The 14,763-nt window shown below is 36.2% G+C and overlaps 1 protein-coding gene across 1 annotated transcript in view; it reads left to right on the forward strand.

The window, feature by feature from the left end:
• Positions 1–14,763, forward strand: part of aff2 (AF4/FMR2 family, member 2) — a 229,136-nt gene that overhangs the window by 139,371 nt on the left and 75,002 nt on the right. Inside the window, exon 4 of the mRNA XM_079631376.1 lies at positions 8,896–8,940. Within this exon, the coding sequence (XP_079487502.1) occupies positions 8,896–8,940 (45 nt within the window). The remainder of the gene's footprint in view (positions 1–8,895; positions 8,941–14,763) is intronic.

Raw genomic sequence — 14,763 nt, forward strand, 5'->3', positions numbered from 1 at the left:
GGTTCAATTTGAACAGATGGCTTTTACCATCATCATCATCATCATCATCACTGTAAGAGCTCATTTCCCCAGTACATTCAGCCATCTCAAACATATTCTCAAAACTACCGGTTTCAATGTCTTCAAAATCAATATTTTGATCGCTGACAGCTTCTTCACCAAATCCACCATCAAGTGACAGTAATATTTGATTGCGTTCAGCACTTGCTCTGCATTTAATCGCTGAGCCATTTCAAGTTTTGCGGATGATACTTCCTATTCTTTTGTTTTCTGCCTGTGAAAAATTATGAAGGAAACCTCACTTCATCATTGTGTTTCAGACGTGGCCAACTTGAGGAATAAAGGTTTATTGCACTCATTGATCCATCAGAGATTAAATTATTGTTGCGCAGAAAAAATATTACATAACTCAGGTTGCTATAGCGACCCTAGACACTTTTTTTTTTTTTTACAAAAAGATACCTAGAAAACACCAATTTTTTATTTATTTTGATTGATATATTGTCAATATATATAAGTCTTGATATCTTGTTGAGGAATACTAATGTCTAACTTGAAGAGAAGGGTATAAATGACGTCCCCATTTGATAAAAACCAGAGGTGTGCGTTTAAAGGAAAATAATTTGGTTATATCATTTGCATGTCACTCTTGTTTATAGTGTAGCTGTGTGTGAACACAACAGTATTTAGTGTAAAACAGGGCAGGGAAAGAAGCAAAAGAAAGCGACTGCAAGGGAGAGTCGGGCAAAAAAAAAAATTAAAAATACATAAAACACGAAGGGGGTAAAATAGTGAGGAGGGTTTGTTTGCCACGCAAATGGAGATGTGTGTCTCCGGAAGGCTGTCAGAGACTCTTTGATCTGTCATGTGTAATGGAGTCTTTGAGCTGAGAAGACAGACAGCAAGAGAGACAAAGAAAAGCAGGTTCACGCTCTCTGGCTTCTCGCCCCTCGCTCCAACCCGTCCCATCATACATGATTTAGTGTGACCAGACCAAATGTAGTTGTTAAGGCGGCACCTTCAGTCGGGGTAGGCCGCGAGGGCTAGCCTCTAGATGTGTTGACAAAACCAGTTCTACACTTGGATAATGTAATGCAATCTCTTTCAAGTTTCTTCAAGGACCCCTACTGCTAGAAGACACAGCCTCCAGAAACACATTCAATATTCAACACGTCTCTCGACAGTGTCTCCCTTTTGTAGACACCTTAACATCTGCTATTCTGCGCTGCTCTTGTATATATGTTCAAGAGCACGCTACAAGGTGTGACGTTCAATAACACCCAAGTTTGTATGATTGAATTTAACATACACTCGTATCAAAATTCTTCAGTATGCCTCGCGGATGCAGGATTGACACCGCTGGATACTGCGAGACGGGCATTTTTGTTAATGTGGACTCGAGGTAGGACGGGGGGGGGGGGGGGGGGGGGTGTCACATTGAGTTATTTTTGCAATTTTTGGGTCTGAATCTATTAATATACTCAAAAATACATTCAAAATGCAATTCATACATGCAGTGACTTGAGACTATGATGAGCATTTTTCTAATTTACTCAATTAAAGTCATCATACTGTAGATGACGATGACAATTTTTAAGGTGGCACTGATTAGAGTAAAATGAAAGCAAATATCATGAAAACCCATTGATTTCTAGGGAGCTCTTTTCCTGGCTGCCCTATGGTCTTTTTGGATTTGCAAGTTGGACACCGGCCATTGTTTTTTCATTTGGCAAGTCTCCATTTGGACTGTTCTATCTTGCATAGACAAATTGACTTGTTTCTGGGAGATTTTTGTCTGTCGCTGTCCACACAGTACGGAAAGATCTTCACTTCTTCTCTCATCTCATCTGCCCACTCTTCCATATCGAGATATGAGCATATTTTCACAGGGGGTGCGCGTGCCGTCACCGTCAGCTCTGTTTGCCTTTTTCATTTCATCCGTCATCCGCCTTTCCTTGTTTATTTCTCAATCCACTGTCAGGCTCTTAGGAGGACTCGGCCTGTCTTCCAGCCTCTCTCATTTCGCTTTTCAAATCTGCCTATTTACACCCAGAGCCACTCTTCCACATCTTAAATGCTATTTGAGCTCGACAGAGTGCTTCCGAGCAGTTCCCCGCGTCAATACCAGGCTCTTTTTTTTTTCTTCCTTTTCCACCTTTAAGAAAAAAGACTAATGCATCTTATCTGTTGCTGATGCTCAGACGCTCTCTGAACAGCTATTTCCGAGGAAAAAAAGGAGCTCCTGACCCAGTAATTGTCACCGCGTTATTCCCGCGGATCCTCCGATAATTCAAAGGAATAGGTCTGCTCTCTAGCTGAAAAGATTCCTCAGTCGTGCAGAACGACGTGACTGACACCTCCCCCGTTCTCCACAGCCGAGCCACAAAAAAAAAAGAAATTCGCAGAAATTAGTGACACTTCCAGTGATCTCTGTATCTGCCAATTAAAAAGTTCTTTTTTTTTTTCCTGTAGAAAGACAGAAAGACATCATGCTAAATTTGTCCTGAAAAAAAAAAAAAGACTCACTGAAGTGATTCACTGTGATTAAAGCTGGCAACGCAGAGCAGATCACTCGTTTCTTCACACTTTTTCTTTGTTCCGTATGCGTGAGAGTCGCTTTAAAAACATGGGTTTGAAAGAGACGGAGCTGCATCCAGTTTTCACATTGGGATTTATTCATACAAACCACATTGTACTTTTATACACACATTCAACATTTATTCTTGAGATGGAAAATATTATAAATGTTTAGTAATTAAAAATGTCAATTTCTGCATATTAGACAGAATATGCTGATAATAATATTCAAGGCAAGGCAAGGCAAGTTTATTTATATAGCACATTTCATACACAGTGGTAATTCAAAGTGCTTTACATAGAAGAAATTTAAATAATTACATAAATAATAAAAGAAATAAGAATAATTAAAACAGTTTAGAAAATAAAATACAGTGCAAACAGTCGGACGAACAGTGGCACAGTGGCAATGGCAATATTCAATGGAAATATATATATATATATATATATATATATATATATATATATATATATATATATATATATATATCTGAAGACTGAAGACAGATGCAAAAGCCTCAAAGTGCCATCTGAAATTTTCTTCGTAAATTAACATTTTTTATCAAGCTCGTACATTTAGGTTCAGTAATTTCACTTTAATGACATTTAATAGGTGATTTTCATTGTCATTAAAGTGAAATAACTGAACATAAATATACAAGTTTGATAAAAATTATCATTCTAGAAGAAAAATTCAGATGGCACTTAGAGGCTTTTGCATCTGAAGTGTTCATATATATATATATATATATATATATATATATATATATATATATATATATATAGAGAGAGAGAGAGAGAGAGAGAGAGAGAGAGAGAGAGAGAGAGAGAGAGAGAGAGAGAGAGAGAGAGAGAGAGAGAGAGAGAGAGAGAGATAGAGATAGATAGATAGATAGATAGATAGATAGATAGATAGATAGATAGATAGGAAGAATATAATAGACCAATATGTTTTGTTTTTTTATCCCAAAAATAAAAAAAAGTTTGCTACCCAAGCATATAAAACTGGTATTTTTTCCAAATTATTCAGACGTTTCTTTCTGTACTTGTTTTTTTTTTTTTTTTTTCACTATTTGACTTCACAATAATCCTAACCCAAGAAGCTTTTTTGATTCACGATGGGATGTTTGCCTGTCACACGGAAATCATTTGAAAACCCATTCAATCGCATTGTATCCGCAAGTACTGAGAGGTTCCCTGCTGAAACGTGGAAATAAGATCGCAGCTGGACGGTCCCTCTTTCCCGTCATTTCCCCCGAATACGATGGGGCGATATGAGGTATACGGGTGACACTCTCTGGTTCACTGTGGGCCTCTAAATATGCACATTACATGATTATAAAAGCAATTTGCCTTCCCCAAAGGCTCTCGCAAACACTTTTAATGTCCAATCTCCTGCTCGCGCCAATTAAATTTTACTGTAACTTTTGCAAGGTTTCCAAATTGCTCTATTTTCAAGGATTTTTGATAAGAGCGTGTGTAACGTTCAGCTGTACTTTTTGTGCTTTTCTCTGGCATAAACTATTTAGCAGTGGGAACGATTCCTCCTTCATATCACTGACATTTTCTGTCAGGCCAGAGGCAATAAGAGCGAGGTTTGCATTCAGAGCACACGGCAAAGCACCTTTTAGTGTCACGACTGGAATGGAAATGGGGTTCACCACAGGTAACGGAGAAATGAACTCCCGTGCCAGAGGAATGGGCTCTCTCCGCTACACTCTTAATATCAGAGCAAAGCAGGACAATGGCATAGCAACATCTGATTAGAGCGGCTGAGCTCCAACATTCCGTTTCTATGGGAACAGGATATTATGTGCATGTTCCCTGAGCAAACAGGAAGTTTATGTCTGTGAGCTGTGTTTACAATGACTCCGCTGGACTATGTGGCATCTTTAGGCATGTTAGGTGTCCGAACTCCGAAGATATACAGGTGAAACTCGAAAAATTTGAATATCGTGCAAAAGTTCATTTATTTCAGTAATTCAACTTAAAAGGTGAAACTAATATATTATATAGACTACATGCAAAGTGAGATATTTCAAGCCTTTATTTGTTATAATTTTGATGATTATGGCTTACATCTTATGAGATTACATCTAATTTAATTCAAAATTAGAATATTGTGGTTTTCATAGCTGTAAGCCATAATCATCAAAATGATTCTATTATTGGTCTTTTGGAATATAGGTTCTACAGATCAGTAATAAGCTCTAACTTTATGTTCACTAACTTACATTTATTTATATCTAGTGCATTCTAAAGCACACCATTAGGTTACACTATATATTAGGTGTTTACGTATATATATTAACTACTATATACTAAAAAAACATAAACAAATTTTAATGTACTTATTGTGTAGCCTACTTCACTTTTGCTGCTATTGAGATGAAACACGGGTTGGTTTATGGGTTGGTTATTGTGTAAGTGAAAGGTCAACAGTGTAATTATAGATTTAGTTACAGAAATTAATTACAGCTGTATTTATGTGCAGGTATTTTTTTAATTGTCACTTTCGGGCGGAAACCTTGAATCTCCAAAAACGCTTCTTTACTGGAAATGGAAAAACTGATATTGTGGCTTTATACGTAATCAGACACTTGCATGTGTTACCATATATTTTTTTTTAAATAATCAAATCTCAAATGGTAGGTCTATGAGGTGTTTGACCAGCACATTTTGGAGAATTTCAGACATTCCTGTTTTGTCCGACATTTGAACGGCTGCATCTGAGGCAGTAAGTGCATCGCATTACGTTTTCATCAACTAAGTGGTTATAAAGTTTATTGTAACAGGTTACCTCATGTTATTAAAGATGAATCGCTATGCACTGACTATTTCAGACAGTGTTGGCTATGCCTCGATGGAAAATGTTAGACTTAGACACTCTTCTCTGCTCCTCAAATACATAAAACATTAACCTTTAAATATATAGGCCTAGTGTTTATTGAGTAAGGAAATGCTGCATTATTCAAATAACTAGTTCTTTATTTACCATTGCATTGCAAACAAGCAGAAACGGTAATTCATTCACGATAGAGGCACGTGTAGTTATGAGGTTACAAAGTTTTAATGTTTCAGTGTTTGCGAAATCCACGGGCAGACGTAAAGGGTTACTAATAATAATGATTTATGAGAAAAAAAAATGTAAATGATGAAATATGGAGGTTTCCACCCAACAGCGGCAAAATATGTAAAAATGTAGTATGTACACAATAAGCGCATTGTATGAAATTATTAATTTAAGTGTTAGTACTTAGTAGTTAAAGACACTTAATATAAATGGGATCCATTATTTTACTTGCACTATTGATAACTATAGTTTATAGTCTACTGTAGTATTTGTTAAATTGCATTTTAGCCAAGGATGCCCCTATGTACATGACTGTGATGATTCTAGGATGGCGTTGGCGTTTCATTCCCGCACCATGCAGTCAGAATTAAGTAGGCACGCTGTGGCTTGACACTCACATGTGGAATGAGTTTCCCCTCAGATCAGCTGACCTTTACTGTGTGAGTTTGCCTCATGCAATGCCTGCAGAGGGGTGATGTCACCATACAGACTGACAGTGAGAGCCAAATAATGTCACCTTCAGTATCCTGGAATCCATCGGGAAAGTCCTGAAATATATTCTATGCAGGACATGAACAAAACTGCTTCTGGATGTGCAAGAAAATGATCTGCCAGAGCACGAATCATAACACAATGCAAGTACATATTGTCAGTATAATGAAAGAAAAAAAGAATATATATATTTTATTTTTTTCATTGTACTGGTTTTAGTATATGTAGGCTATACACTAAAGTTTATAATAATTAAGATGTTGTATGTTTTGGCAGAATACAGCTCTCCTGCTCACCTAGACAGCATTTATTCAACCAAAATATAGAAATATTGTGTAATATTATTTAACTTTTAAATCCTAATAATATTTTCTATGAAAATTATTTAAAAATGTATGTCATATTGTTCTATTATATTTTACAATATTACTGACTTTACTGTATTTTTGATCATTAAATGCAGCCTTGGTGAGCTTAAGAGACATGCAATTATTCAAACATTTTGACTGGTATCGTATATCCACCCATTATCCAAAATGCTTATCCAAACCTAGTCTAATGACAAAAGCATATTTTAATATTGATATATTTCTTTTAGCAAACGTTTGCAGAGATTTTTGATGAGAAAGTTATTAAACTGTGGACATGTTCATAGCTAGCCTAATAATAAGACATCAGTTTAATGGCACTGTCATCTGAATATAACTCTGTGTGTGTGTTGCTGGCCAAAGAGACAGAATCTAAAGTAGATGTTTTTCAGATTATTGCCTGGACATGAATATGTAAACTTCTGGATTCAATAGAGATTTGGAAAGAGTGCTTAAACCTTTGTGTCCAATCTGCATTCATATTTCTTCATAAATAAATCAAAACAAATCTTTAGATGATGAACTAGTTAATTCTAGGGTACATCTATGATTTACTGTGCAATGAATTTGCAATTATAATCATTCGTTTGGTCTCTTATGTTGTGCCAATTGCAGGCTATTAGTCAACAGGGGCCTTGCTAGCCCTTAATTAGTATTCTCATCTTCTGTGTGTTAAGTGTTGGTGAATCATTGTGGTTACATGCTTACTCGCTGACATTTCCATGCCTTATGATGCTCAGATGCAAGCTGGTGATTATCCAATTCCCAGCCTGTGTTTGAGAAGCGTTGGTGTGAGAACCGTGCGCCTCCATTATCCAAGAGCGTCCTCTTCGGAGACACTCAATTATGATGTCATCTCACAACTAATCAATCTTCAAAGGTGTGTTGTGGGACTTTCGCTTCAGAATTTCAGCTCTGGCAAGAAGCATTTAGATCTGTTCCAAAACCAAGAGAGCTTGCCTACTTAAAGAGCCGAGAGGCAGGCAGAAGTGTTAGGCTGAGGGACCTCATTTTGGCCAAATTCTAACACCTTGCCAATCCCAGACTGATCACTCCCATTAAACCAGTTGATAGACCCCACTTTTTTTATTATTGATGCACAACATAGCTATTTCAGCAACTTTATTTCCTCCTGTCCATTTTAAATATTGATTGATTGATTGATGTATTGATTGGTTGACATTGATTGATTGTATTGATTGTATTGATTGTATTGATTGGTTGATTGGTTGATTGGTTGATTGCTTTGATTGATTGATTGATTGATTGATTGATTTATTGATTGATTGATTGATTGATTGATTGATTGATTTGATTGATTGATTGATTGATTTATTGATTTATTTTATTGATTGATTGCTTGATTTATTTTATTGCTTGCTTGCTTGCTTGCTTGCTTGCTTGATTGATTGATTGATTGATTAATTGATTGATTTTTAGAATTTTGTCATTATTTTTTAAATAACTACTTGTGACATCAAAGCCAGCTTGTGATGTGTCTACCGGTAGTCTTTCAAACTTTGGTTTCTAAGCATATGTATATTCAGATATGCAAAATATGCACCTTTACAAAATTATTAAAGTAATTCTAGGTTTTTTAGGGTTGTGCCCCTGATCCAATCAAAGTCATTGTATATGGAGTATCTGCTGGTACCGAGTCAGATCCGATACTTGTAATTTATTAGTGGTGTGTTGGCTATATTAAAGCCTATATATAGGCTATGGGCTATACATATATAGCCTATACATAATATATATACACTATATAAAGACATTGGTAGATGTAAACAGATTGTTTGGTCACAATTATGAATATGTGACTATTCATATAAAAAAATCTTGTAGTTAAAAAAAAAGCTTAATAGTCCCTGATACCGATCCTTGTCGTCGGCTCAGGACATCCAGAAATCCATGCATTTTATATCAATGGAATTCAGTTGGGATTTTATACTGGACAGATTTGATTGTAATTTTACTGTTGGGTGGCAGTGTGAAAAAAACAAATGCCACTGTTATATTTTATTCCACAAAATATTTTTAGTTTTAGTTTTACTTCAAGCTGTATTGGAGTCAATAGTGTGTCGAGTCACCTGAGCACTTCATGTGAAGAATCTGTGTGGCGTGTTGTTTCTGTTCCAATCAGTTTCTTATGAGCTTCCATTTTATTTACTGCCTTAGTTAGAAGTCAGTTGTCTCCGTAGACAGAAAAAGAAAAGCTCACGAGGCTTTTCTAAAAATGTAGAATTGTAGAATAGAAGACATTTAATTGCATGTTTCATGTTTATTTTTTTTTTTGCTCTCTCTTTTTAACTCTCTCTCTCTTTCTGTCATATGTTCATTGTAGACTTTTTTTTAATGAGAGATTTTGTATCCATTTCTCCACAGGTCAGCCTGCCCAGCGACTCCAGTTGTGTGGAGGAAATTCTGCGGGTGAGTTTGATTCCCTCTCTTTCTCTCTCTCTCCATCACACTCATTACGCTTGGTCACCTGCTCAGCGCCGCTTTACACACAATGGCACTTCACTGTCATGAGAATAAGGCTCTGTTTTAAAAGAGAGGCCCCATTAATTTAAGGCCGATGGTGATGGGCCTATTGTTCCTTTACCCGTTTGTTCTTACAGGGTGAGGGCAGCGAAAAGAAACTTGTCACCTGTCACATTATTTCAAATGTGATTTCAAAGAAACCCTTGCAATGTTTCATTCTTAGAAAATAGCTCTCAAAATCATGATATTTAATTTTTAAGTTTATGTTCTTGTTAGGAAGAGATTTATACAAGTAGTCTAAAATGTATAAATGTATTTTTCATAATCTGTTTACACACAGTAAATATTTTATACATTAAAGGACAATTCCGATTGAAAAATGAACCTAGGGGAACCTCACACTAACACGATAGCATAATTACGCGTGTACAGGCAGGAGCCATCTTGGAAAACAGTCTCGACTAGTCGAGCCACGAACGCCGTGCTACGTTAGATTTCACAAACGTAATTCCTATCGACCAGCTCACTTAGCAGGGCGTTCGTGGCTCGACTAGTCGAGACTGTTTTCCAAGATGGCTCCTGCCTGTACACTCGTAATGTACTGTCTTTATAAAGTATCTTCTTATTAAACTGTCTGTACACTTACAAAGTTCTCAATGCTTTGGTTTGCATGTAGGGACCCTCATTATGCTACCGTATTAGTATGAGGCTATTTTGAGCCTTGTTAGTGGTATTAACTATAGCGATTTACTTTTACTTATTCTATGCCCCATATACTAGCGTTATGAGCTAATCAGTTTTTAGAGATAAAACTCTTTACATTCGTTTATCATGAAAACGCATCCCAGAGAACGATCGACTCGGTAACCATGTGTTAATAACCCCTAGGTTCATTTCTCACCGGAATTGTCCTTTAAGTGACGTGCTATGATGCATTCTGAAATGTTCTTTATACATTCTAAATAATCATTTATTATATCTCTTTATGTATAGTTTTACCCACAGTTACATAAATAATACAAATGCATAACTTATTTATATTCTGAGTCTGTATAATGCGTTTTAAACCATGTTGTCAGATAGCACATGGAATTTGGTTATGATATTGAATTTAAACGTCTAGTTCTGGATCTTTTTTGTGATGTTAAGACATGACGCCACAGATATCAGTGTAAGTGAGGTGAAGTGAACCGACTCTGTTAGCAGATCCTGTATTGTGTGAGTGAAGATTGAGGCGGAAGATGTTGCCAGGGCAACCCAGGGTACATGTGTCTGTTGAAGTGCATGGTGGGTTTACTTTACTCAGAGGAACTGCTGTAGTCCCTCACACTTCAGCTGCACTTATGTTGACTCACGTGTGACTCGTGAATGAGGACGTGTTTTGCTTCAGTCTCTAAAGGATTCAGGCCGAACGCCGCCTTATCCGTGAGATGGGAAAATCCAATGGTGACGACATAATGAATAATTGCTAGATAATAGAGTGGAATTAAAATGACGAAATTAATATTTTCAAAGAGTTACATACGTAATAATCTCTTTTGTAGGGTTGGAAATACAGTGCTGAATGTTAGTCATTTTTCTGAGAACTTGTATAACCCAGTGAAATAAATGACTAAAAATGGTTCCACAGCTAAGGGAATTTTAAATGAAAATTCTGTCATCATTTACTCACCCTCAAGTTGTTTCAAACCTGTATGAGTTTCTTTCTTCTGCTGAACACAAAAGAAGATATTTTGAAGAATGTCTGTAACCAAACAGTTGATGGACCCCATTGACTTCCATAGTATTTTTTTTCCAAACGTAATTGTAAAAAGTTAGTAATCTGTACTATTTACATACTGTACTATGCCTTTGTTACGAAAACGTCAAAAACGTCAAAGTAAGATTACTTGGAAATTTTCACTCATTTCCTCCACTTCCGCAGTTATCTTTCTCCTTTGTTGCATTCACTAATTTCCCAAAAATCATCTTGAATGTAGAATTGTCAATACATCTGAAAATGTTTGAAAGAACATCACATAATCTTCATAAATTGGTGTTGATTTCCTAAAATGGTTTTGTTTGAAGTCACAGTTATGTTGATTAGTGTTCTTTTGGTTGAGCAGTTGGAACTTCATTTATAATTATTCCTAATTATGCAGCGATGGAACAAGACATTTAAGTTATTTGTGGTTTCAGAGGAAGAGAAATAACAAATAAGTTGCTTTTAATAGGTTGTTTCTTACTTCTAACTAGATTATTGTGTAGTCTACTTTTCATGTAGACTTATGATCTATTAAAACTGTATTGCCACTAATGCCATAAACACATTACTATTGTGAAACTTCAAAAATTGGATGGGGGTTGATAAATTCCCCCGGTAGTTGTGACAATATATTACAATCGGCCTTGCTAGAGTCACACACAGACATTCAGCATGCAAAACACAACAATTGTAACAAACTTAGTTTGATAAGATCTAACAATTACAAATTATATATTCATTGTTGTGCTAATACTGACACCAGACAGCAAATCAAATTGTCATATAAAGGCAAAAAATAGTAAAAAAAAAAAAGCAATTGCTTAATTTATTCATGCAGCAATGCACCCTGGGAATTGGGAATTCTGATTAGCTATATAAGTCAAGAGTAAATCCAAAGCAAATTATCACTCTCTACAGTTCTTTTTTTAGTCAGTAATTTTTTTTGTCATTACATACTAACATACTATTCTTATTTCACTTAGGGTTTTTTTAAGGCAAAAACTGGTTTGCATGCTTTTTTAAGGAAGGCAGTGTGTGCTGCCTCAGTTTATACTCTGTAAAAAGTGTCCTACCAGGTAACCTAAAAAACTAAATGTAAAATGTATGCATTAACATCTAATTTGGATTGAGTTAAAAATCACTTAAGCATGCAAGATATTAGAATATTACTGTCATAGTCTAAATAGTAGCCTACTTGTCTAAAAAAAAAAAAGGTAAGCATGGGCCAGGATGGTCAACTCTTCGTTTAGTGAAGCTGAGTCGTTGATTTATTCAGATTTTTGTTTTAGCTTTAATATTTTTGTCAGCTGCACTTTAAAGGTAATGGATTCAGAGAGGGAGGCGGGATGTTAGCATGCTGAGAGCGTGCGGCGCTTGTGTACTGTCAGCACCGTAACATCTCTCAGAGAAGTCGCATCTCTAAATTCATCTCCTTTAAAGCATCAACCCTGCAGCCATCAAAGCGTCACCTTCTTAACAAATCCGACGCATTCAACAACAATACATTTCAAGACAGTTAGTATGGGACTTTTAAATAACCTGCCGTGAGCAATGTTTCTGTTCTTATGCATAACAAGTCTCAGTTTTTTGTTTTGAACTATGAAAGCTTTGTGCAATAAAAAGTTTTAGTTATTTAGCCAAAATTTTTATTGAATATATGTCATTTACTCTATTATCGGGTAAAGCAGTTTATACAATTTTGTAATGTAAATTAATGGACGTATGTACTGTAGAGTTGATTTTAAGACAGTGTGTTAAGTTATAGTTCAGCTTTTTAAAAACACATCTTAAGACCTCTACCTTTCTCTTCTGCAGACTGTTTTACACTGAGTCCGAAATGAAATACTTCCCTCTCATATAGTAGGCGAAAACCGGAAAAGAGTAGAATGCCTAAATAAATAGGGCCAGATTTACTAACAGCTTGTGCCAGCACAAACCTTCTTTTGGCGTTAAAAACTACCGTCACGATTTACTAAAGACACACAGTGAAGAATTTGCGCTGAAAAATCGTGGACAGATATTTTTTGGGCTGACCATATTGCATACGAAAAGTAGGAGTTTCCCTTTCAGACGCAAAATGTATGGGAGGAGAGTTTAAATGAATCAAGCAAGGTGATTTAGTAAAGTTTGCGCTCGTCAATTTACTGTTTTTTTGCGCCATTATTTACTGACCAAAAAAAGCACGCCATTAAACCAGACGCTAATTCGCCCTGCTCTTGGTAGATTGCGTTGGTCATTATGGAAATGATCCGGCTGCATCTGTACTCGTCATCAGTAGATCGCACGCAGAAGATTTACATCAGTAGATTTACACTCCCATTGGCTCTATTTTTGGAATAGCGCTCCAACGATAATTTGCCATGTTTAGTAAATCTGGCCCATAGTATTCGAAAAACAGTCACCGAATGACTTACTACTTCCAGCAATGTCACGTGACAGTAACAACATGGTGGATATAAGTCGAAATGACATTCATACTACACTTATTTACACTATTGAACTTATTTTTTTAATGGTCGCAAAGTAAATTCAAATTTAAATGTAGTACCTACTCAAACAATATGTGATTTCGGGATGCAGCGATTATGACATTACACTACCGTTCAAAAGTTTTTTATTTGTACGATTTTGGGATGCAGCGATTATGACAATACACTACCGTTCAAAAGTTTTTTATTTGTACGATTGTTTAATGTATTTAAAGGGGTGGTTGATTGCGATTTCACTTTTTTCATTTTAAATAGTGTGTAATGTTGCTGTTGGTGCATGAACAGTATCTGCAAAGTTGCTGTGCTGAAAGTTCAACGTAAGCAGATATATTGTCTTTTAAAAATCAGGAAGTTTAATGCCTACAAAAACGACTCGAATGGGACTACAACGAGATACTTCCCGGGTTTTATACGTAGCTAACCCATACATTTACATCAACAAATGGGGCGTGGCCATATTTCTGCGGCGTTGTGGAAGAGGAAGAATTATAGTGGAGAGCTGTAGCCATGCCGTCGAAAGTGTGTTATTTTCTCCCAGCTGTCATGTCTTCGGTGTTCGGGCTTCCTATGGACGCTGTAGTTCGTCAACAATGGCTACAATTTCTGTTTTATTATGTTCCTGAAAATTACAATCGTAGCTCTCTGTGCTGCGCATTTTACGGAAGACAGCTTCCAGAATCTCCACGAATTCAATGCCGGATTAAACGAGAAACTGTGACTAAAACATGAAGCAGTTCCAACTTTAAACGCAGAGGCAGCCGTTGTTGGGCCACAACCTGTAAGTAAGACTTAATAATTTTAAATGTTTGCATGTATAATTTCAGACGTAAGTTAATGTTTTAGTTTTATCAGGGACGTAAACAAATGCCAGCGCTCGCGTTATAGCCACTTAATTATGCTATTTCGTGTGTCTATGACAAACACGTACAAACATTTTGAACCTGCAATTTGTAATTATGTACTAATTTTGTAAATGTATTTTCCATGTATACTTTATAAAGTAATTTTTCGATTTGATCAAGAACGTAAACGAATGCCAAAGCTGTTTGTTTATAGTAGCCAGTTAGTTCGATGCTATTTTGTGTGTAAGACAAACGTGTAAAGTAAAAATATATATATATTTAATCGCAACAGCAAACTTCAGCTGCGGTATTACTCAGTCATTTATTCAGTTATATTAAATGTTTAATCAGGAGAAACCCGTATCTCAAAAGCTAACAAGTGTCAGCAGTGGCATTTTCAAGTAACAGCGTATCGAAATTATTATATAATAATAGTAGAATAGAATAATAATAATAAAAAAAATGTACCATTCAGAAACGTTTTGTAAGAGCCGTGTTTGGGGAGGTTCTGCTTGACTCTCTTCATTGCCGCTTTCTGGGTCTGATTCTGGCTCAAACTGATACGGCAGTATTGAAACCATTATTTACATTTGACCAGAGCACATGCAACTTTCGCCCGTAAAGGTGATGGGCATAAAGTTTCCGGACAACGTGCACTGCGCAGTTTAGCCAATTACAACACACCGGCCCAACT

Source organism: Phoxinus phoxinus, assembly GCF_949152265.1.
Source record: "Phoxinus phoxinus genome assembly, chromosome: 12".
NCBI lineage: Eukaryota > Metazoa > Chordata > Actinopteri > Cypriniformes > Leuciscidae > Phoxinus > Phoxinus phoxinus.